A 20,247-nucleotide genomic window follows, 5' to 3' on the forward strand; every position below is an offset into this window, starting at 1 on the left:
TCACACTGTCACCTCGTTCTTACTCCCGGTCCTCAGTCCCTGCCCCCCTCCTCCTCCTCCTCCTCCTCCGGGGATGAAGTGAAGCTGTTCGATGGTGTTCTGCCTCTTGGTGGCGAAGGCCATCCGCCGGGCGTTGGGGTGACCTCCGGACGTCCCCGCCCCGCCGCCCACCATCCCGCCCCCGCCTTGGGGGTCCCAGCCGCCGTGCATGCCCATGCCGGACATGGCGGCGGAGCTGCGGTCGCGGTCGTGGTCGTGGCCCGGCGTCGGGTGGGAGTTCATCTTGATCATGTGGTGGCGGTCCATGGAGGGGGTGACGCAGATGTTCTGCTGCGACTGGGTCTTCTGGTGGTGGCTGAGCCGTCCCATGATGGGCACCATCCCGCCTCCTCCTCCTCCTCCACCTCCTCCGCCTCCACCCACTCCGCCCACTCCTCTGTCAGCTCCTCCCATCAGCAGGCCCATCGCCAGCAGCCGGTCTTCCAGATGGTCCGGTGAGACCAGCAGCCTCTCGTGGGACCTGGGAGGAAAATTTGAAAAACCCCAGAGACTCATTAATCCCCACTGGTATTAGATCACGTAATTTGCACATAAAATGATGCAGCGTCTCATGCCTGGATTCTTATTTTGCAGTATAATCAAGGTACTGATTCCCTCTCTGGTCTTATGAACTGATTACATTCCCCCCCATTTATCTTCTTGTGTCATCTCATGTCATCACATCTCATGTTTCCTCTCCTATCATCTCATCTTTCCTCTATCTCCTCTGCTTTCCTCTCATCTTTCATCTTATCTCATTCCCTTTCCTCTCATATTTTATCTTCTTGTCTCATCTGCTGTTTTCTTATCACATCTCATCTTGTCTCCTCTCTCTCTATCATCTCCCCTCCTCTGCTGTCTTCTATCCTGTCATGTCATAGCTCATATCTTTCCCCTCTCCCTTTTCATCTCCTCTCAGCTTTAATATCTGATTCCCTTTCTACTTTTATTTTATCTTCGTATCTCATGTCATCTCATCACATCTCATCTGTCATCTCCACTCTCTTATCTCCTCATCTCTCCTCTCTTCTATCCTCTCATGTCAACTCACATCATCTCCTCTCCCTTATAATCTCCTCTGCTTTCCTCTCATCTTTCATCTTCTTATTGCATTCCTTTTCCTCTTATTTTATCTTCTTGTCTCATCTCATGTATGATCTCATCTCAATTCCCCTCACCTCTCCTGTCTTCTATCCTTTCATGTCATCACATCTCATCTCGTCTCTCTTATCGTCTCATCTCAACTCTCCTCACCTCTGCTGTCTTCTATGCTCTCATCTCGTCACATCTCATCATCTTGCATCTCATTCTTCTCTCATCTCACCTCATCACATCTCATTGCATCTCATCGCATCTCATTGCATCTCATCACATCTCATCGCATCCTTCTCTCCTCTCATCTCACCGCATCTCATCACATCTCATCTTTTCGCATCTCATTCTCATCTCATTCTTCTCTCATCTCACCGCATCTCATTGCATCTCATCACATCACATCTCATCGCATCTCATCTCATTCTCATCCTTCTCTCCTCTCATCTCACCGCATCTCATCACGTCTAATCACATCTCATCTCAACTAATTTCATCACATCTCATCGCATCTCATCTTTTCGCATCTCATTCTCATCTCATTCTTCTCTCATCTCACCGCATCTCATTGCATCTCATCACATCACATCTCATCGCATCTCATCTCATTCTCATCCTTCTCTCCTCTCATCTCACCGCATCTCATCACGTCTAATCACATCTCATCTCAACTAATTTCATCACATCTCATCGCATCTCATCTTTTCGCATCTCATTCTCATCTCATTCTTCTCTCATCTCACCGCATCTCATTGCATCTCATCACATCACATCTCATCGCATCTCATCTCATTCTCATCCTTCTCTCCTCTCATCTCACCGCATCTCATCACATCTCATCACATCTCATCACGTCTAATCACATCTCATCTCAACTAATTTCATCACATCTCATTGCATCTCATTCTTCTCTCCTCTCCTGTCCTCTCCTCTCCCCTCCTCTCCGCTCACCTGCGGAGCGTCTGAGAGTTGGAGGTCCTGCTGGTGCTCATCATGGCTTTGTAGTACTGGTGTTGCTGGTTCTTGGACAGGCGGGACAGGGTGTTCCCGTCCCCGAACGGCAGCAGCTGGTCCTGGGAGCGGACGCGGCGCGGCGGCCTGTCGAAGCTGGAGCTGGTGTAGTGCGTCTGGGTCTGGGCGGGCAGCGGGTAGGGGTTGGGGGTGGAGGTGGGGATGTGGAGGCGCGGCCGGGAGCCGTTGAGGGGCAGCGTGCCCCGGGTGCCCAGGGTGTAGTCGCCCCCCCAAGGAAGGTGGTGCTGCGAGGAGTGGAAGGCGGGCGGGGCGTTGTTGGAGCGCCGTTTGTTGGCGTAGTAGCTGGAGTATTCGTCCAGCTCTTTCTCTGGTTGACCGAGAGAGAGAAAAAGAGAGGGGCGGAGAGTGAGAGAAGGCAAAAGAGAAAGACAAGGGGAAAGACATAGGGCAAAAAAGAGAGAGACCATGAAAGAAAGTAGTGTGGTGACAGTGATAAGGCAGAAGAAAGGTGAAAAGAGAAAAAGTGATGTAAAAGAGAAGGCCAAAGAGAGAGAATAAAAGAGGCGCAGTTAATGAGTGAGAAGGTGAAAAAAAGTGAGAAAGAGAAACACAATGAAAGAGAGAAATTGAGCCAAAAAGAAAGAAGAGACGAGAGAGATGCAGTGATAGAGATAAGGCAAAAGAAAAAAGAGAAAGTGAAAAGAGAAGGACATGGGGAGAGAGAGCGACGCGCAAAAAAGAAAGAAAGGCAATGAAAGAGAGAGGTGGTGACAAAGAGAAATGTATGGCAAGAGAAAAGGTGAAAAAAGAGATGAGAGAAAAATACAAAGAAAAAGCAAAAAAGAGAGCAAAAAAAGACAGCGAAAGAGAGAGAAGCGGTGACAGAGAGAGATATGCGAGAGAGAAAGTTAAAACAAAGATGGCAAAAGAGAAGGATGAGGCAAAAGAGAGGGTAAAAAAAAGAGAAAGGGGGCAAAAGAAAGAGATGCGGTGAAAGAGAAAGATATGGAGAGAATGAAGAGAATGAAGATACGGCAAGAAGACAAAAGAGCAATGAGATGAGACAAAGAAAAAAGAAAGTTGGGAGAGTGATGGGAAAAGGAGGATAAGACGAAAGAGAGAAACGAGCGAGAAGGGCAACAGAGATAAAGAGAGATAAAAAGAAAAGTAAAGTTCCAGTTTAACGTTTATATTTTATCAACTACATGAAAATCATCAATTACACTCCAGAAACCTGTTTATATTGTTAGAGAACAGTCATGCCAATAAAGCTTGTTGAATTGAATTAAAGTAGGGGACGGAATGAAAGAGAGACAAGGTGAAAGAGAAAGAGAAGGAGAAGACAGAGGGAAGGAGAGAGAGATGCAGAGAGAGGAGTTAGTGGGGTTCATTAATAGTGAAATCCAGTGTTTCCCTTCTTTCTGCTCTGCAGCGCTGGGACCGCTTTAATCTTCAAAGCCTTTCCATGTAGCCGGCTCCCAGAGAGCCAATTTAAACCTGACCTTTAGCCAGCCACCTCTCTCTCTTCCTGCTCTCTCTCTCTCTCTCTTTCTTTCTGCCCTGGCCCTCTCTTTCTGTCAGCTCTCTCTCACTTTTTCCTCGGTTTCTCTTCTCTCTTTACTATCTTCTCTCCTCTTTGGCTTTCTTCTCTTTTTCTGCCTCCTTCTCTCGCTCTCTCTCTCACCCCTCCTCCCCCTCTCTGTTATTCTTTCTCTCTCTCTTTCTCCCTCTCCCCTCTCTCTCACACTTCTCCTCCCCCTCTTCCCTCTCTCTGTTATTCTTTCTCTCTCTTTCTCCCTCTCCCCTCTCTCTAGGTTTTTTCTTCTCTCTTTTCACCACCGTCTTTCTCTACCTCCCTCTCTCCCTCTCTTGCTCTGTCTTTCTCCTCTCTAGTTCCCTTTGTTATTCTCTCTGTTCTCCCCCTCCTCTCTTTCTTTTTCCTCTCCTCTCACTATTTCTCTCTACCTCCCTCTTGCTCAGTCTTTCTCATCTCTCTCCCTCTCTCTCTCTCTTTCAGCCCTCACCCTCTCTTCCTGTCAGCTCTCTCTCCTCTCTCTTCCTCTATATATCTGTGTTTCTCTTCTCTTCTTCTCTATTCTCTTTCTCTCTCTGGCTTTCTTCTCTTTTTCCACTTCCTCCTCCTCATCTCCAGTTCCCTCTCATTTTATTTCTCTCTTTCTCCTTTTTTTGTCTCTCTTTCTCCCCTCCTCTCTCTAGGTTTTTTTCCTCTCCCTCTTTTCACCACCGTCTTTCTCCTCTCTCTTTCTTTTTCTCTCCTCTCGCTATTTCTCTCTCTACCTTGCCCTCTCCATCTTGCTCTCTCTCTCTCTCTCTGTCAGCTCTATTTCTCCTCTCCTCTTCTTCTCTATATATCTGTTTCTCTTCTCTTCTTCACTATTCTGTTTCTCTCTCCACTTTGGCTTTCTTCTCTTTTTCCACCTCCACCTCTCACTCTCTCTCTACTTCCCCCTCTCTCTTTTTCCTTTCTGTCTCTCTCTCTTTCGTCTCTCTTTCTCCCCCTCCTCCTCTCTGTCGATGTCTCTCTCTCTCTCTCTCTGTGTTTACTCCCCCTCCTGTATGGCCAAATTATCTCTAGGTTTCTCCCTGGCTGCCGACCGGAGACAAAGAAGCCTTTATCGGTGTCCTTTCTGCAGCGCCGTATGGGGAGCCACATCAAAAGAAACAGGTTTCATACAATGGATGGAGGGAGGCCGTTTGAAGGGGCGTTCCACCAAAACTGACATTCAGCCTGTTCTTACTGCAAAAGTAGACATTTTAATAATAATAATTATAGTAATAATACACAACCTTTTCATATAAGTAAATGAAACTTTTCCATTGTCTGTTCTAAACAGCCGGTGTCTGGTAGCTCTGTCCTGGGAAAAATCCAGGACGCACGGGAAGAGATGCGTTTTACGTTTTTTTTGTTTTGTTTGAAATAAATAGAAGAAGAAGATCCGGGTAGTTAGCATGAGCAGCGATAGCCACCATGGCTGAACAGACAAAGAAGAGAGCGCCACCTGTCACAGAAAATTGACAGGTGATCTCTGCTTCCCAGAGATCACCTTTCAATCAAACAGTGCAGTGCAGAAACACCACAGCGATGAGCGTAATGAGATTATTTTCTTTCTATTTTCATGAGTTTTGGAGTATGAGTTGTAAAGATCGAGGGACATCTACAATACGATCACTTTTCATGTACCGTGAAAAAATACTTTCAGCCATCTCAAGTGGTGCAATGTGATGATAGAGAGAGACGGGGCAAGAAAGAGCAAGAGAGACTACAAAAGGGACAAATGTGGTGAAAGAGAGAGAGAGAGAGATCCGGCAAGAAAGAAGGTGAAAAAAGAGAAAAAGAAAAATGTTCAACTTTCAACCATCTCTGGCAGTGCGATTTCATGATATCACTGGACTGTATTTTCCTTTTATCTAGGGAGACATGATTCACATCTAGTAAAACAACACATTTCTTTGTGTGACACATCTACTTTTGCAGAAAAAAATAATGCTGAAGTCAGTTTTGGTGATGTAAACCATAAAAAGGAAGCAGGATTGCTTTGATTAAATGTGATGGAGATGCATTTTCACATAGCAGAAGAAGAAGAAGAAGAAGAAGAAGAAGGAAAGGGTTTGATGTGAGGCGTTTTTCCTCACATTGTGGCCTATTGAAGTGTTTCTCCCTTTGACTGAATTGAAATAATAAAGAGCCGCGTCTGGCCTCTGCTTTCACCTCATTACCGCTTCCACTTCCACATATAGAACACACACACACACACACACACACACACACACACACACACACACACACACGCTTCCACATGCATACGATCCCCCACATAGTAGCCATCCATCACTCAGCCTTGAGCGCTGTGTGAGGCGACTCCCCTCCCCCCGCGGTCTTCAGCTATCAGAGGGCGAGAGAGGGAGAGGCAGACAGAGAGAGAGAGAGAGAGAGAGAGAGAGAGAGAGAGGGAGAGGCACACAGGGGGAGAGAGAGAGAGAGAGAGAGAGAGGTTGCCAGCCGCAGCCTCTCCAGCCCTCTTTTCTTCCCGTCGAAGGCAGCCAGGCCCCTGCAGACCAGCCAGCCAACGCCCCTCCCCCTGCCTCCATATCTCTCTCTCTCTCAATTTCCCCCCGATCCTCTCTTTCATTCTCCGCCGCTCCCTTCTTTCTCCTCTTTTGCTCGACCAACCTCTCTCTTCATCTCTAGCTTCCTAATCCTACCTTCCCAATCCTCTTTTTTTCACTGCCTCAGCTGCTCCAGGTTCCTCTCTCTCCACCTCTACCTTCCTGTGTTTCTCTCTCGCTTTCCTTTCATTTCCTTCTTTCCGTCTCTCTTTCTCTTAATTTCCCCAATCCTCTCTTTCACTGCCTCTTCCTTCTACCTCTCTCTCTCTATTTCTACTTTTCTAATGACGGTCTCACTGTCTCCTTTCCTTCTTACCTTTTCTTTCCTTTGTTCATTCCTTCCTTTCTCTCTTTCAATTCTCTTTCACCTCTGCCTTCTCTTCATCTCTACCTGCCTCTCCCCATTTTATCTTCCCATCTCTCTCTCAAGCTTACTCTTCCTTTTTTCCTCTTTTTTCTTTCAATTTCCCTCATTTCCTGTCTTTTCCCCCCATTCCCAAAGCTTCACTCCTTTTTATCTTACCTGTCTCTCTCCTTTTTTCCTCTCCCTCCCCCATTCCTCTCTCTTTCTCTCTCTCAATCTCCCTCAATCATTTCTTTCACTGGTGTCTCTTTCCGTCTCAGTTTGTTCACTTTATTGTCATGACTGTTTTATAAGAAACAATATTTGCCAAAGCAGCAAAGAAAATGTAAATTTTCCAAAACCAACAAGCAACGATTTAAACATTCAAACTACATTGAGATGATTATTTGGAGGCTTTGCAGCTGCGTCACTAATCTCTTAGCAACCATGTCTGGTGCCATCATGGAGATCCGCTGGAGAATTAGCTGTGCGCAAATAATGTCTAAATATACAGCAACCAGGCTAGAAAATGGGTGATATCTGATGAAGATAGTCGTGGTGTGGGTGTAGGCCCGCTGACATTTACGTACAAGTGAATAGTCTGATGAGGCAGATTTGTTTCCAGATTTAGGTCACTGTGACACAAACTGTCTTTCTTTAGTGTTAGCTCCTTTAACCCTAGCTCTAGAGTCCGCTCAGTTAACCTGAATAAACTGTTGCTTTAGCTTAGTTAGCTGTTAGCTAACTAACTAACCAACCAGCAGGTTAGTTTATCAAAGCAACTAATGTTAATGTTAACATGCTATGAACCATTACCACCGACTGGCCTCATAACGTTAGCTACAAATCAGATGTCAACAAGACAACAAGATAGCGATGGCTCTGATTAGCTAAAGGCCAAGTTCAGGGTTCCTACACATTTTCAATTAAAAAATTCCAGACTTTTTCCAGACCTTGATTTGTTTTGAAGATTTTGTCTGGTGTTCAATGTGATTTACGCAGATAGACATCTTGCCCCTGCTAACTAGGTCATATCACTGTAGAGATGAAGATTGTTTTTCACAGCGACAAATATCAGAATATGTGAGATGATTGGCAGGGTTCCTACACGGTTTCCATTTTAAAATTCCATATTTTTCCCAGACCCTATGTTCTTGACTGGATTTGATTTTGGTCGGTATTTGATATAATGCATGCTGACAGCGGCTGGGTAATAAGAGTGTCCCTCTATCTGAACATTATTCTTCACATCAACAAAAACTGTGGACTCACAGTGGCTCTACAACAACATAAAAGCTAGAATTATGTGTGTATCGGACCTGAACCACAACATTTTCCATAGTTTTCCAGACATTTTTTCAAATTCCCAAACTATTCAAGACCTGGAAATGATCAAATTCGTTTTTAATACTTTTCCAGACTTTCCAGACCTGCGTAGGAACCCTGCAAGTTATACTTCTGCACTGAACTGGCTCCCTAGCTACACCGCAGGTTTGTAGTTCTGCGTTGGTGATTCTGCGCATAGACCACCGAACCACTAGACGGCAGTGTGGTGCTTTTGTTAACACGGAAGTAGAAGTGTTTACATTCTCTGAAACTCATGTTCTGGATATTTCTCGCCACCGATTCAGTGACATCTGGTTGTCTTTCTAGTTCAGAGATGAAGTGTCGTACAAATGAATATATCTGCAGCTCTCCTCAGCTCGCCTCTCTTCTCAGCACTGTTCCATGTTGTCTTCACTATCGGCGGACATCAACCGGATACAGGTAGGAGGAAATACGAAGCCACAAATCACAGTTCTTTGCGTTACCCTCCGCACAGTTACATTTTTGGAGAGATGTATGTAAACTACAGCGGCACTGCAAGAGAAATGAGGACCTCCACATCACCTGAAAGCCCTTGATACCTAATCATCAATATCTATAATAACACTTCCTGTCCTCTCTGCCCCTCCCCCATCTCTCTCTCTCTCCCTCAATGTTTTTCTTTTCCTCCCTCCCCCCCGCCCGGCTCACCCAGCCTCTTCAGGGAGCTGTAGCGGTTGATCTCGGGTTTCATGGCCGTGTCGTAGGAGGGGGGCAGCTGGGCCAAGTTGTGGAAGGAGTGGGAGAAGGAAGGGTGGCTGCTGTTGTGTTTCATGCCCCCCCCACCGCCCAGGACACCGCCGACACCCTTACCACCCCCCGACAGCAGGGCGCCCCCAGAGGAGAGCTGGGGGGCGTTGTTCATACGAGGCCCGCGCTCTGCAGAGAGAGAGAGAGGAAGGGAGAGAGAGGGAGAGAGAGAGAGAGAGAGAGTGAGAGAGAGAGGGGGGGGGGTGGCAAAGACATGGGAAAAGAGGGGGGAAGCAATAGGGTAAAAGAGAGGGGAAAAGAGAGAGGGTGGAAGAGGGGAGAAAAGGGAGAGAGAGGGAGAGGAAGGAGTGAAGTGGTGGAAAAAGTAGGGAAAAAGAGGGTGAGAGGGGGAGAAAAAGAGGAGAGAGAGGAAAGAAGGGGAGAAAAAAGACAGGGAGAGCGAGGGAGGAAAAGTGAGGGGGAAAAGAGAGGGAAAGAGAGGAGAGAGAGGGAAGAGAGAGGGGGAGGGGAGGAGCAAGGGGGAAACAGGTGGAAGAAAGGGAGAGATGGAGGGAGGGAGAGTGAGGAGAAAAAGAGAGAGGAAGGAAAGATGGGAAGTGAGGAAGCAAAAGAGGGAGAGAAGGGAGATGGAGGGAGGGAGAGGAAAACAGATGGAAAATCAAGAGGGGGAAAGAGAAAGCAGCAGTGGGGGAAAAAGGGAGGTAGAGAGAGAAAGAGGAGGCGAGGGGAATGAAGAGAAAAAGAGAAAGAGGGAGGAGAGAAAGAGGAAGCGGAAAGATAGAAGGGGGATGAAGAGGGAGAAAGAAGAGAACGCAAAAAGGAAAGATAGTTAGGGAGGAGAGAGGAATAGAGAATGGGGAGAGAAAGAGATAGAGGATAGAAGACAAGAGAAAGGGAGAGAGAGAGAGAGAAGGGGAGAGAGAACAAACCCGAGGATACAGGCTGGTTAACAGTGAGAAAACAGGAGGTGTCTTCCAGCTCCATGGTGACCATCCAATCTATAAATACATCTATACTGTTCTGCTGAGGCTCCAACACACACATATCCATATAGAAATACATAGAAATACATTGATAATGTCAGAGAGAGCTATATACATATATACATATATATACACGTCCATTCACATTTATGCAAAATGCAAAAGCGCTACATTGATCCACACACATTTAGAAATGATTTGTTGTTATATAAGATTAGCGGTGTGGGGGAGGGCGGGGACATGTATATCATATCAGTTACACTCATATCTTCCAAACAGCAAGCACACAGCACTTATAATGACCTAACATGTAGGTGCATTCATCAGTGACCTGACATGTGTAGGTACATTAGGAAAAGGGACAATGAGCTTACAGTCAAAAGGTTTTAATTTGACACACACATGCTGCCCATTGCTGGCTCAGTGTTTTCCTCTGAAGAGAAATTTGAGATTTAAAAACAGAGAGATCGATAGGAGCTTTATTAACCGCTGGCTGGGGGAAATTAAGATGTTGTCAGCAGCAGATAAAAAAAAGGATAAAAAGGTAATGATGCAAAAATATAAAACCGCAATAAAAAATTGCGTAGCTCTGGAAAATTGTCCACTTGCTATTGTTCTCTTGTCTTTGCGACAGAGACAGTCATGTGGGGTCGGGTCTGCTCAGGGCGGTGATGGTTATGGGCTGCGATCTTGTTAAGATGACTGCTGGACATACAATAGACTGGTCATTGACCAGTGACAGTAATGGGCAATTATGGCCACTAATGTCTCCTGTAAGCAGCACCCAGGGAGCGCACCACATCCACTACTGTACCGTGCATGATGCACACACACTGTAGGGGAAAAGAAAAGCACTGCTAGCTTTGAGTCGACAATTTGCATATGGTTTCTAATGAATGAACTTAGCAGGGAAATCACCGTAGAAAGCATAAAATATCATGCTAAAAGCACAATCTCTTATATCATGATGCACACACACAGGATTTGACTGGACACTGCCTTGTGCGCCGTGGTAATCTATTTTGAAACAGCTAAGATGGCTGCCAGAGAAGTTTGATAACTGTGTCATGAAAATGAACTTTGCTTCATGAGTGGAGAGTGCAGGATGCAGGAAGTGTTAATCACTATGCATTCTTATCCGTTCTTGTATCCTCCCAAGAAGCCGCTAATATTATCTAACAGCGGAAAAACAAAGCCAAAACAATAGAAAGCCAAGGACTGAGACTGCAACTTTCAAGGTTACATCTGATAATGACTTGGCCCACATGACTGCATGGGAAGCCCCAAGGTTCACTGCATTAAAGATGCTTACACGTCCAAAAATTACACAAAAAGTTTTGAAAACATAATCTATCACAGACTGCTGCCAACAGCCTCGTCTCCATTTCCTTTTATCCATCTCCTTTTATTAAAAACAAATCTCTTAGTGTATTGTGCATTAGCTAGCATAAATAAGCAGCACTACATCAGAGGTTTATTTTAACAACTTACAGACTGAATTATCAGTTTATCTATATGTGGCCTCAGCTGTCCGGCTCCCTAGTTAGTAACGTTAGGCTACTTGGCTCGCTGGTTAACATTAACAACCGAGCCGTTAGCAAACATAGCTTATAGCATATTGCATACATGCATAGAAGCACTGCTTATACAACAATGTGCTTTGTTATAAAATGCTAGAGTATGTGTTGTCTTACAATCATAAAAAGATTTATCTACATAGTATATCTCTATACATCACTATATTGCAGCAGTCCATGCAAACTAATAGATGAAGAACCAGTAAGTAAGTTTAAGTAAATTTTCACAATAATTCAACTTTGACTTTGTTTTAATCACATGCTGCTCAGTGAAAAGTAAGTAAGCCGAATGACTTTAAATTATTGGTACTGAAAAAAGTTTAGAAGGTTCAACTAGTTCTGTTCAGCCAAATGATTGATGAATGTGTTGCCATGGAAACAAGGTAGGGTTTCTGACATTATATGGCGGCCATCTTAGGTGGACCAAATGACCATTCAAGAATGCCAGTCCTATCCATCCATTACCTGTGTGCACACACTTAACACAACCGATGCAAAGTTGTTGATATGTTTTGGGGAGATAAATTATCACTTTTGTTAGCGTCAGTTTGTTTTCTTGGTGCAGAGCCCAGGCACACAGACGTCAGTGAGTGCAGTGACTTCGCTTAAGCCAAGACTTCTCGTAATGTGTAGCTGCTACTGTTAAGCACACTGGCACATCACTGCTACACAGAGAGAAGGAAGAGGCACATTGGGACACTTGGAAGCAGGCGTGTGGTGGTGGTGGGGGGGAAGGGGGGCAGTGGGGGGGGGCAGACAGGCTTGCAGTAAGCAGAAGACAGGCCATAGACGACTTTTAGGTCACACTCTTATCAAAGATGTGTCGTTCTCAACACATCGAGTGCACACATTTGACACAAAAATACAACATGCACTGTTACAAACACACGCTGTGCTGTAAAGTACACAAATGTGCGTCGCCACCAGAGACTTTGACTTGATAGAACGGTCACTCCCATTCAGATCTACAGTCTTGTACAGTCATTTGGCTGGTGAGCTTACAGTGGCTGCCATAGAATGTTTGATCATGTTGTCATGGAGATCAGTGTTGATTTGGCGCATGAGACTCAGAGAGCTGATACGTTGCCACGGCAACGGAATCATATGGACGAACATTCCAGTGGCAGTTGAGACGAACATTCTAACTCTCTGAGTCTCATGTTCTGTCCACACTGAAGACCCATTCACATCCAGAACGACAACCATAAACATAACTATAAACTATAAAAAGATTTAAATCGTTATAAGTAAATAGAATGTCTGTGTTCCCACTACAGCTATAAGTAAAAACATCCAAAACGATAACTATAATTTTGGTTCAATCTCAAAGTGATTTTTTGGACAACGGATAAATAAAAGATAACTATAAAGATAACTATAAACTGTTAACGATTCATTGTTGCTCAAGCATTCACACTACAGCGATATCTGTGATCAGTTCCTCAGCAAACTCCGCCCCTTTCTTCTTTCTTTCTTTCTTTCCCCTTAGAACTTTAATTTGATTGGTTGAAAATGTTTTATCGATGTCGCTGCAACCAAAACATCGCTCTGAGATCGATCCAAATGTTATAGTTATGGTTTTGAATGTTTTTATAGTTATCATTGTAGTGGGAACACAGACACTCTATTGACTTAGAATAACTGAAATCTTCTTACATTTCTAGTTATCTTTATAGTTGTCGCTCTAGATGTGAATGGGCCTCGACACAAACGGTGTTCAAATACATGACATCATTATCAAATTGTCTGTGGAAGCCATGTTAGGTGCACCAGAGGAAATCACCATGATCCTTTCTATCCATTCAAGTTCTGCGGTTGCCACAAAGTAGTGTTGACAAGGACACAGCTGTTTTAAGAGTGCGGGACAAGAGGCCATCATACCGACAACGACAAGACGGACAGACAGTGTGGTCAAACGGCCGGCCGGCCGGCCAGAGACACACGGCTCAGCACGCTGCCGCCTGTGCTGTGCTGCTAACCACGAGGCTTACCGATGGTGGCAGAGTGTTTGGGGCTGGAACCAGACCCCTGCTGGTTAAAATGGTGGTGCAAGTTCCCAACTGAAAGAGAGCAGAGCCGACAAACTGATGGACAACCACTCGAGGGACACAGAGGCCTGTGTCGAGTCAGCATTTGTGTCAAGAGAGAGAGACAGAGAGACAGAAAAGAGAGAGAGACAGAGACAGGAAAGAGAGAGAGAGCTTGTGTTTGTGTGTGGAGAGACAGAGACAGGAGAGATAAAGATAGTCCATTCAGGAAATTGCAATTTTGAAATTTTGTCATTGTAATCTTCGCCAATCATCACACTTTTCCTCATAAAATCCAATCAAACCGTACATCAACAGACAGCTTCTATATTGGTCTTCCTGTTGTAGTTTCATAGTTTTATTCACCACTACAGGTGATAAATGCACTTTTTCATTTAACCTGCATGATCATAGTTTCCATTTATATTGAACACACAGGCAATTTTTAAACTAAACTATTCAGTTTCATAATCATGACCTATATTCAAATACACTGATTTTATTTGGTGCTTAGTGTGCTGATGTTGAATTGAAGCCACATTTCTAAAACCTGGAATCCAAACACAGTATTTCCCTTTGCTGTAGCTTTGAGCTTCTGTTTTTTCTGTTCAATTTTACTGCAAAAAACACCTAAAAGTCATAATAACTGCACAACAATTCAGCAAAATCCTGGAGGGACTGGAGAGAGAGAGAGTCTGTATTTGTGCGTGTGGTCAGAGAGAGAGAGAGAGAGAAAGAGAGAGAGAGAGACAGCGGCTGAGCGACAGAGAGAGGAAGTAAAGAGAGAAAATGTGTGTGGTGTTTGTGTGTGTTTGGACCGTAAGTGTGTGACCCCATATAGTTAAATAGAACAACCCCGTCCACCACCGTTCCTGTATTCACCACAGGAATGAAGAAAACCAATTTAAAAAGCTGTTGAATTTGTCTTTGTTTTGCAGCGCTGTTCACTTCAGAATAAAGTGGCAGAATTGTAAAACCACACTTCAGTTGATTTAGCTGAGTCACTGCTAAATAGAGCAACAAATAGAGAGGTCAAGAAGATCCACCTGTGATAGCGAGAGAAAAAATACAGCCCACATATTGGAAAATTTAACGGCTACCACTGAATTTCAGTATTTAAATATATTATTCCTAAACCCACTGGCAGTTTGATCTGTTTTAGAGAACATATACTGTCTCCCACAGCCAGAAACAAGGTTTTTCACTTACTGGCCAAGTCACAGCATTAAAAAGCACGATATTTTCAAACATCAGTGATTACAAAACATGATTTTTGTGTACATATTTTTTTTTAGATATTCTCTGTTTAAGGTTGTGGCAGGGTGAAAGGTCCCCAGTGAGGTTAATACTATAATTAATACTGTTATGGTTAGAGTTTGGTTTACTCACAACATTTTAGGTGAAAATTACGACCGGTTTGCTGTGCCTGTAAATTAGTGTTGTCAAACAAATGCACAGGAATAGATAGAGAATTAACTTGCGGAAGAGGGGAAAGGTGATTGCTCCAGTAATCAAGATGATTTTCTAGGGATAGGAGAACATTTTCTGGCTCAGAAATAATGCCGCCAATCTAATTCAGAACTCATTTGGATGCAAAATTTGAGACAAACGTTCAGTGAGTCCACAAAAACATTTACTGTACTGTAGGGCTGGGCAAAATATCAATATTATATCGATATCGTGATATGAGACTAGATATCGTCTTAGATTTTGGATATCGTAATATCATGATATGGCATAAGTGTTGTCTTTTCCTGGTTTTAAAGGCTGCATTACAGTAAAGTGATGTAATTTTCTGAACTTACCAGACTGTTCTAGCTGTTCTATTATTTGCCTTTACCCACTTAGTCATTATATCCACATTACTGATGATTATTTATCAAAAATCTCATTGTGTAAATATTTTGTGAAAGCACCAATAGTCATCCCTACAATATCGTCACAATATCGATATCGAGGTATTTGGCCAAAAATATTGTGATATTTGATTTTGTCCATATCGCCCAGCCCTACTATACTGTGTAACTCAGACGTTGGAGCATGGCACTAACACTGCCAGGGTTGCAGGATCTATTCCCAGAGAAACTCAATAGATAAGTTGTGAATGAAGCTTCTCCAGTGTGTACAATCATTGTTCATGCTCATAATAAATAACTCACTGAAGGTCATATCATTCACATATGTGGACTCTTAAATTTAGAGATATTCCCCTTTAAGGACAACCCTTTCACCCCAGCCAATCTGATGTCTAATTAAACCTAAATATTGGTCAAAATCCTGCAGTGTACCTCCACCCTAAATTAGCATGAATCCCCCCCGTCACTCACTGCTGCGGTTGTCTTTGCTCTGCAGGACGGGGGTGTAGAGGTTTTTGGACGTGCGTCCGTCGGAGGTGGTGGTGGTCAGCACTGTGGTGTTGTTCCTCTCCCCCGGCTGCACCGGGCTGGACTGGTGACGCAGGATATCCACCAGCGCCCTGACAGAGGAGAGATGGAGGGAGGAGGAGGAAGGAGGGAGGATACAGAGAGAAAGAGAGAGATTGAGTCGGGAAGTCAGAAAGGCAAAAGAGAGACAGGAAAACAGAGATAAGGAGAAAGGAAGGAGGAGGGAAACAGAACGTTGACGAAAGAAATTAAGATATTTAGCCTCCAAAAGCCAGACTTCGCTCTTTTTTAAGTCGTCTTTTATCTTTTATCTACCTATCAGAGGCAAACTGATCCTCTCATCATGAATATTGCAGTTATTCACACCATCTTGGTCTTATCTTGGTCTTGTCTCTGGTCTCAAATTCCTTGAAATTCCTAATTCCTCTCCTGCCAATGACTGTCTGCATATTTCATGACTCAGACAGACAGGAGTCGAACATGTTCTGCTGTAGGAGTCGACATAGCTGCTACAGGTTGGCTCTAACTCTCCGTGGCACTAACCACATTACACAGGCCACATTATGTAAACTGTATATGTGTGCCATTGTATTATATCATATCATATCATTATATCATATTACAACCCCAAAATGCAAGGTTTTATGGTTATGAGGAGACGGAGGTTGACTTCTGATACTCGGCCTAGCATAACAAAATGAACCGAGGGCAAACCACTGATGCTTACGTTAATTTCTTCATGTGTTCTTAACTGGTATGAACACCAGAGAAAAAGAGTGCAGATAAGTCCATCATGCTTAGCTGAAGTTACAGAAGCCAAAATCAGATTTGTTTTGACTCCATTCTGCTGCCAAAATCTCTAACCTGGCAGGATAACAGGTTTCCAAAACTCTGTCCAAGAAACAAGCTACTTGTGAGTCATTTGATGTTTGTTTACAAGCCCTGGTTCGCTTGTATTTGGGCAGTTTTAACCTAAACAAACCAAGTAAACTTTTCCACTTTAGTTTGCACCAATGAAAACAAACTGTATGTGTGATGTGTACTATCCTCCAGTCTCACCTAGGCGTATTGCTGTTCTCTGTTTTCTCGGTTGTGCTGACTCTCGATTTCCCTCTGTCTAAACCACTGAGAAACTGTTAGGAAACCACCTGTCGTCCGTCTCACCTGGGCATGTTGATGTCCCTGTTGCGGGGCCGGCGTGACACCTTGCTGAAGGCGATCCTCATGCCGACGGCCACCACCACCGTGAAGGAGATCACCCCCCCGATCACATAGGCTGTGCTGTGTTTGGAGGAGGTGACATTAACATGAGCTCATTTGGCAGAACACCGGGAAAGTAGTCAGCACTCAGCAAGTTTTTTGCAATTTTGAAGGGCCTTTTCTACATCACCCTGTATTTCTTTGGGTTTTGTGTTTGTTTAGCATAATAGGGAAAAAAGTATTTAAAATCAATTAAGAAGAGAAATGTGCATGGGAGGTGCAAAAAGCATGGAGACTTCTGAGGGATTGATCCAAGTCTAATTTGGCCCGTCTTGTGGTATTGTATTAAGCTGTTGCTGACTTGTGGTGTACAGTGGATTTAATGAGCTTGGAAGAATCAATAATGAACCAATGTACAATGACAAACAACAAATATGATTACTACTACTTTTACTATTGTTAGTACTAGCCAATGGTGGAAGTAACTAATTACATTTACTCCTGTTACTGTGATTGAGTAGCCTTTTTGTGTACTTTTTCAGCATTTTTTAAAGTAAATTTTACTTAATGGAAAAGATCACAACTAACAACATTCTCTTTTCTAAAAACAAACTCAGTAATTTTTACTCTGAGTCCATTTACATTAGCTACTTTTTACGTTTACTTCAGTAGACACCAGTACATTTACAGCAGCAAAGTAACAGTACTTCTACTTGAGAAGGACATTCTAGTACTCTCTCCACCACTGCTACTACCACTACTACTACTACTTCTATTATTGCTACTACTACTGCTATCACCAGGTTTGTTCAAATTTAACAACTACTGGTAGCGCTACTCCAGGTTCCAGGTTCCAGGTTCCTCTGTGCTAGATGTGCGGGATAGACCTAGAGTAGACCCTGACCTGCTGCTCTGCTGCTGCAGCGTCTCGAAGTCCGGGTCGGGCCGGTTGCCCGTGGGCACGGTGGTGGAAACCTGCGTGTTGGCCCAGACGGGCGACTTGTAGTTGGTGCAGGAGTCCTGGTCCAGCCGGTTCCTCTGGTGCTCGCAGCAGAAGCGGTAGTGGCAGGTGCCGCAGCAGTAGATGTAGGTGCCCTTGGAGCAGTTGAACGTGTTGTCGAACTGCCCCATAACGTCAAAGTAGCCCCTAGGGATCAAACAAAACAATATGGTGGTACTGTCCCTGGTCCTGTTTAGGATTCTGCAATGCCTCTGAAACCTGGCTTGGATGTCAGAGGAACAATGGGGAGGTGACAGCAGGTTTGATATTGGGGTTATCATCATGCCAGGGTAAGAAATTAAATTTTTCACCTTTGGAGTCAATTAGTCAATTTTCTTTTAACTTTCCCACAGCAGGAAACAGGCAGCAGGCCTTTCACCCTCCATTGATGAGTTTTTTATGATATTGGTAATTTTATTTTTTGGTGAAGCAGTGGTTTGTGTTGATTAGCATTTTCTTCTACTGCTAGCTGTGCGGTGCCAACATTTTCTACTTTTTCAGGTTGCGTACACGTTTTCTGGTCAAAACACGCTCCATTTTTCTCATCCAGAACGCACTGGAAAGAATTGCCCGGTCATAGGCTCCCATGGTGGCTACAGTGGCCCATGGGGGACAGTAAAGGGGGCATTTTTAATTTTTAATTTCAGAGGCATTTTATTAACTTTCAAGGGCGTTTTTGCCCTGAGCCCCTGTTACTTTCTGACCTTGACAGATGCTTCATTAAATGAGGCCAAATACGCCTCCAGAAGGCTCAACAGTAATCTACCCTACAAAACACCCTACAGTACCATGAGTGCATATATTTTGACTGTAGCTGGCCCCAGTGGGATTTGACCCCCTAACACTGGCAGTGGTAGTGCCATGCTCATGCTACAGGATCTACATAAGGGAAAAACATTTCATAATTTGTGCTAAAAAGTAGACTTAATCTACCTTAATTTCCCCTCAGATCACCCCACAAGTAGACGCAAATTCCTCTTGCATTGGAGTTATTTGTTCCACATTAAGAGGGAAAATGAATGAAGGTATTTGTGGGTTTGTGAGTTTTTTCTTGTCCTCAATCGGGGGTCCAAGGTTTGGGGGTGTCGTATTAATTTATTGTTCTCACACTGAGTTACGCACTCTGATTGGTTGATCACAGGGGCAATCAACACAACACAACACAACACAACACAACACAACACAACACAACACAACACAACACAACACAACACAACACAACACACTAAGCACAGGAGCAAATCACCTGCACACGTCCACATCCACCAGCCGTCTGGGAGGCGGAGCCACCTGGGCCGCGCCGAGCGGAGGTTTCAGGGCGTCCGCCGCCGTCATGTTCCTTGGCAACATGGTCTGGGGGAGGGCCTTCGGAGGGAGCTCGGCAACTTTGATTGGCGGGTCGTCTCCGTCCTCCACCTCGGCTTCTTTCGGCGCCGCTTTGTGTCCGGCGGCAGGCGGTGGCAGTGGAGGCTTGTAGCCGGTGAGGAGGAACAAGGTGGTACCGGTTTTACCGGAGTTCAGAGTTCTGACATCGCTATCGGCAGCGTGTCGCTCCTTGGTGATGGTTACCGTGGAAACGGCGAGGCAGGAGAGAAGCAGGAGGATGAGGGAGGTGCAAAACGCCCCCCTTGAAACGGTAGGTTTCATTTTTGTAATCACAAAGTTCTCGTTAGAAAATGAAAATAAACAGCTCGTAACTGGCTGTGAAGTATCAGCGTCCTCTGGGCTGGTTTCTTAGTCTGTGGAATCCACCCAGCCGCTGTGTGTGTTAAGTGTAAAGAGATATAAAAACCTTCTTTAGTCAAAGTTTGAACTCCAATATGACGGACTGGTTCCTCGTCGCCGTCTTGTGTTTGCAGGGCTTCACTTGGAGTAGATTTTGTTTGTTCAAGCAATGTTATGCGTGTTTGGCATTTCACTCTTTCATCTTAATGTAAACATGTCTCTCTGTATATAAATCCTTCCCTTTAAGCAGCTTTTGTAAACATTGAGGTTTATGTCTGTCAGAGTTTTTAGGCCCTATAGGAACTGCCTGTGTAATGGCTATAGTTCTAAAATAATCTAAACTGTTTGTGACGAGCACAACTTCAACCTAGTAAAAATATAGAATGATATGGGTTTGTTTCATGGCAGCAAGTATTGGAGATTTAACTGTGATGTAATTGCCAGTCAACAAAGTGTTGTTTCTATGAAATGAGAGGCAATTCGTTGACCGAAGAGATGGGTTACTTTATCTTCACAATAGGCAGGTAATTCTTCTGTAAACAAAATGAGTGTGTGAAAAATGTAAACTCCAAAAAAGAGCCTTGCGTCTCCTGCTGAAGAGTTTTCTGGGAGTCGTTTAATCCGACCAACTTTACGGCACGAAAGTTACGATTCATGTAGGAAACTGTGATGGAAAACGTACTCTGTAAACATTTAGTGCT

General features: G+C 44.2%; 1 protein-coding gene across 1 annotated transcript; it reads right to left on the reverse strand.

Moving 5' to 3' along the window:
• shisa7b (shisa family member 7) lies at window positions 1–19,468 on the reverse strand. The gene is made up of 8 exons (XM_071543555.1): window positions 19,068–19,468; window positions 17,726–17,968; window positions 16,786–16,902; window positions 15,568–15,713; window positions 13,202–13,270; window positions 8,591–8,818; window positions 2,083–2,470; window positions 1–520 (listed from the first exon to the last, which is right to left on the reverse strand). The coding sequence occupies exons 1-8, from the start codon at window positions 19,466–19,468 to the stop codon at window positions 1–3; spliced, it is 2,112 nt and encodes a 703-aa protein (XP_071399656.1).
• Between the last annotated feature and the right edge of the window lie 779 nt (window positions 19,469–20,247).

This window comes from Centroberyx affinis, unplaced genomic scaffold, assembly GCF_046629955.1.
Source record: "Centroberyx affinis isolate AG114_WGS23_722 - 3 ecotype Tasmania unplaced genomic scaffold, CSIRO-AGI_Caff_v1 ptg000238l_1, whole genome shotgun sequence".
Lineage (NCBI taxonomy): Eukaryota > Metazoa > Chordata > Actinopteri > Beryciformes > Berycidae > Centroberyx > Centroberyx affinis.

Coding starts and splice junctions, on each gene's coding strand:
- shisa7b (XM_071543555.1), bottom strand. CDS start 19,468: ATGAAACCTACCGTTTCAAGGGGGGCGTTTTGCACCTCCCTCATCCTC. Junction 16,903..17,725: donor CTGCAGCAGCAGAGCAGCAG/GTCAGGGTCTAC, acceptor CTCCAAACACAG/CACAGCCTATGTGATCGGGG. Junction 13,271..15,567: donor GCAGAGCAAAGACAACCGCA/GCAGTGAGTGAC, acceptor GCTCTCTTTCAG/TTGGGAACTTGCACCACCAT.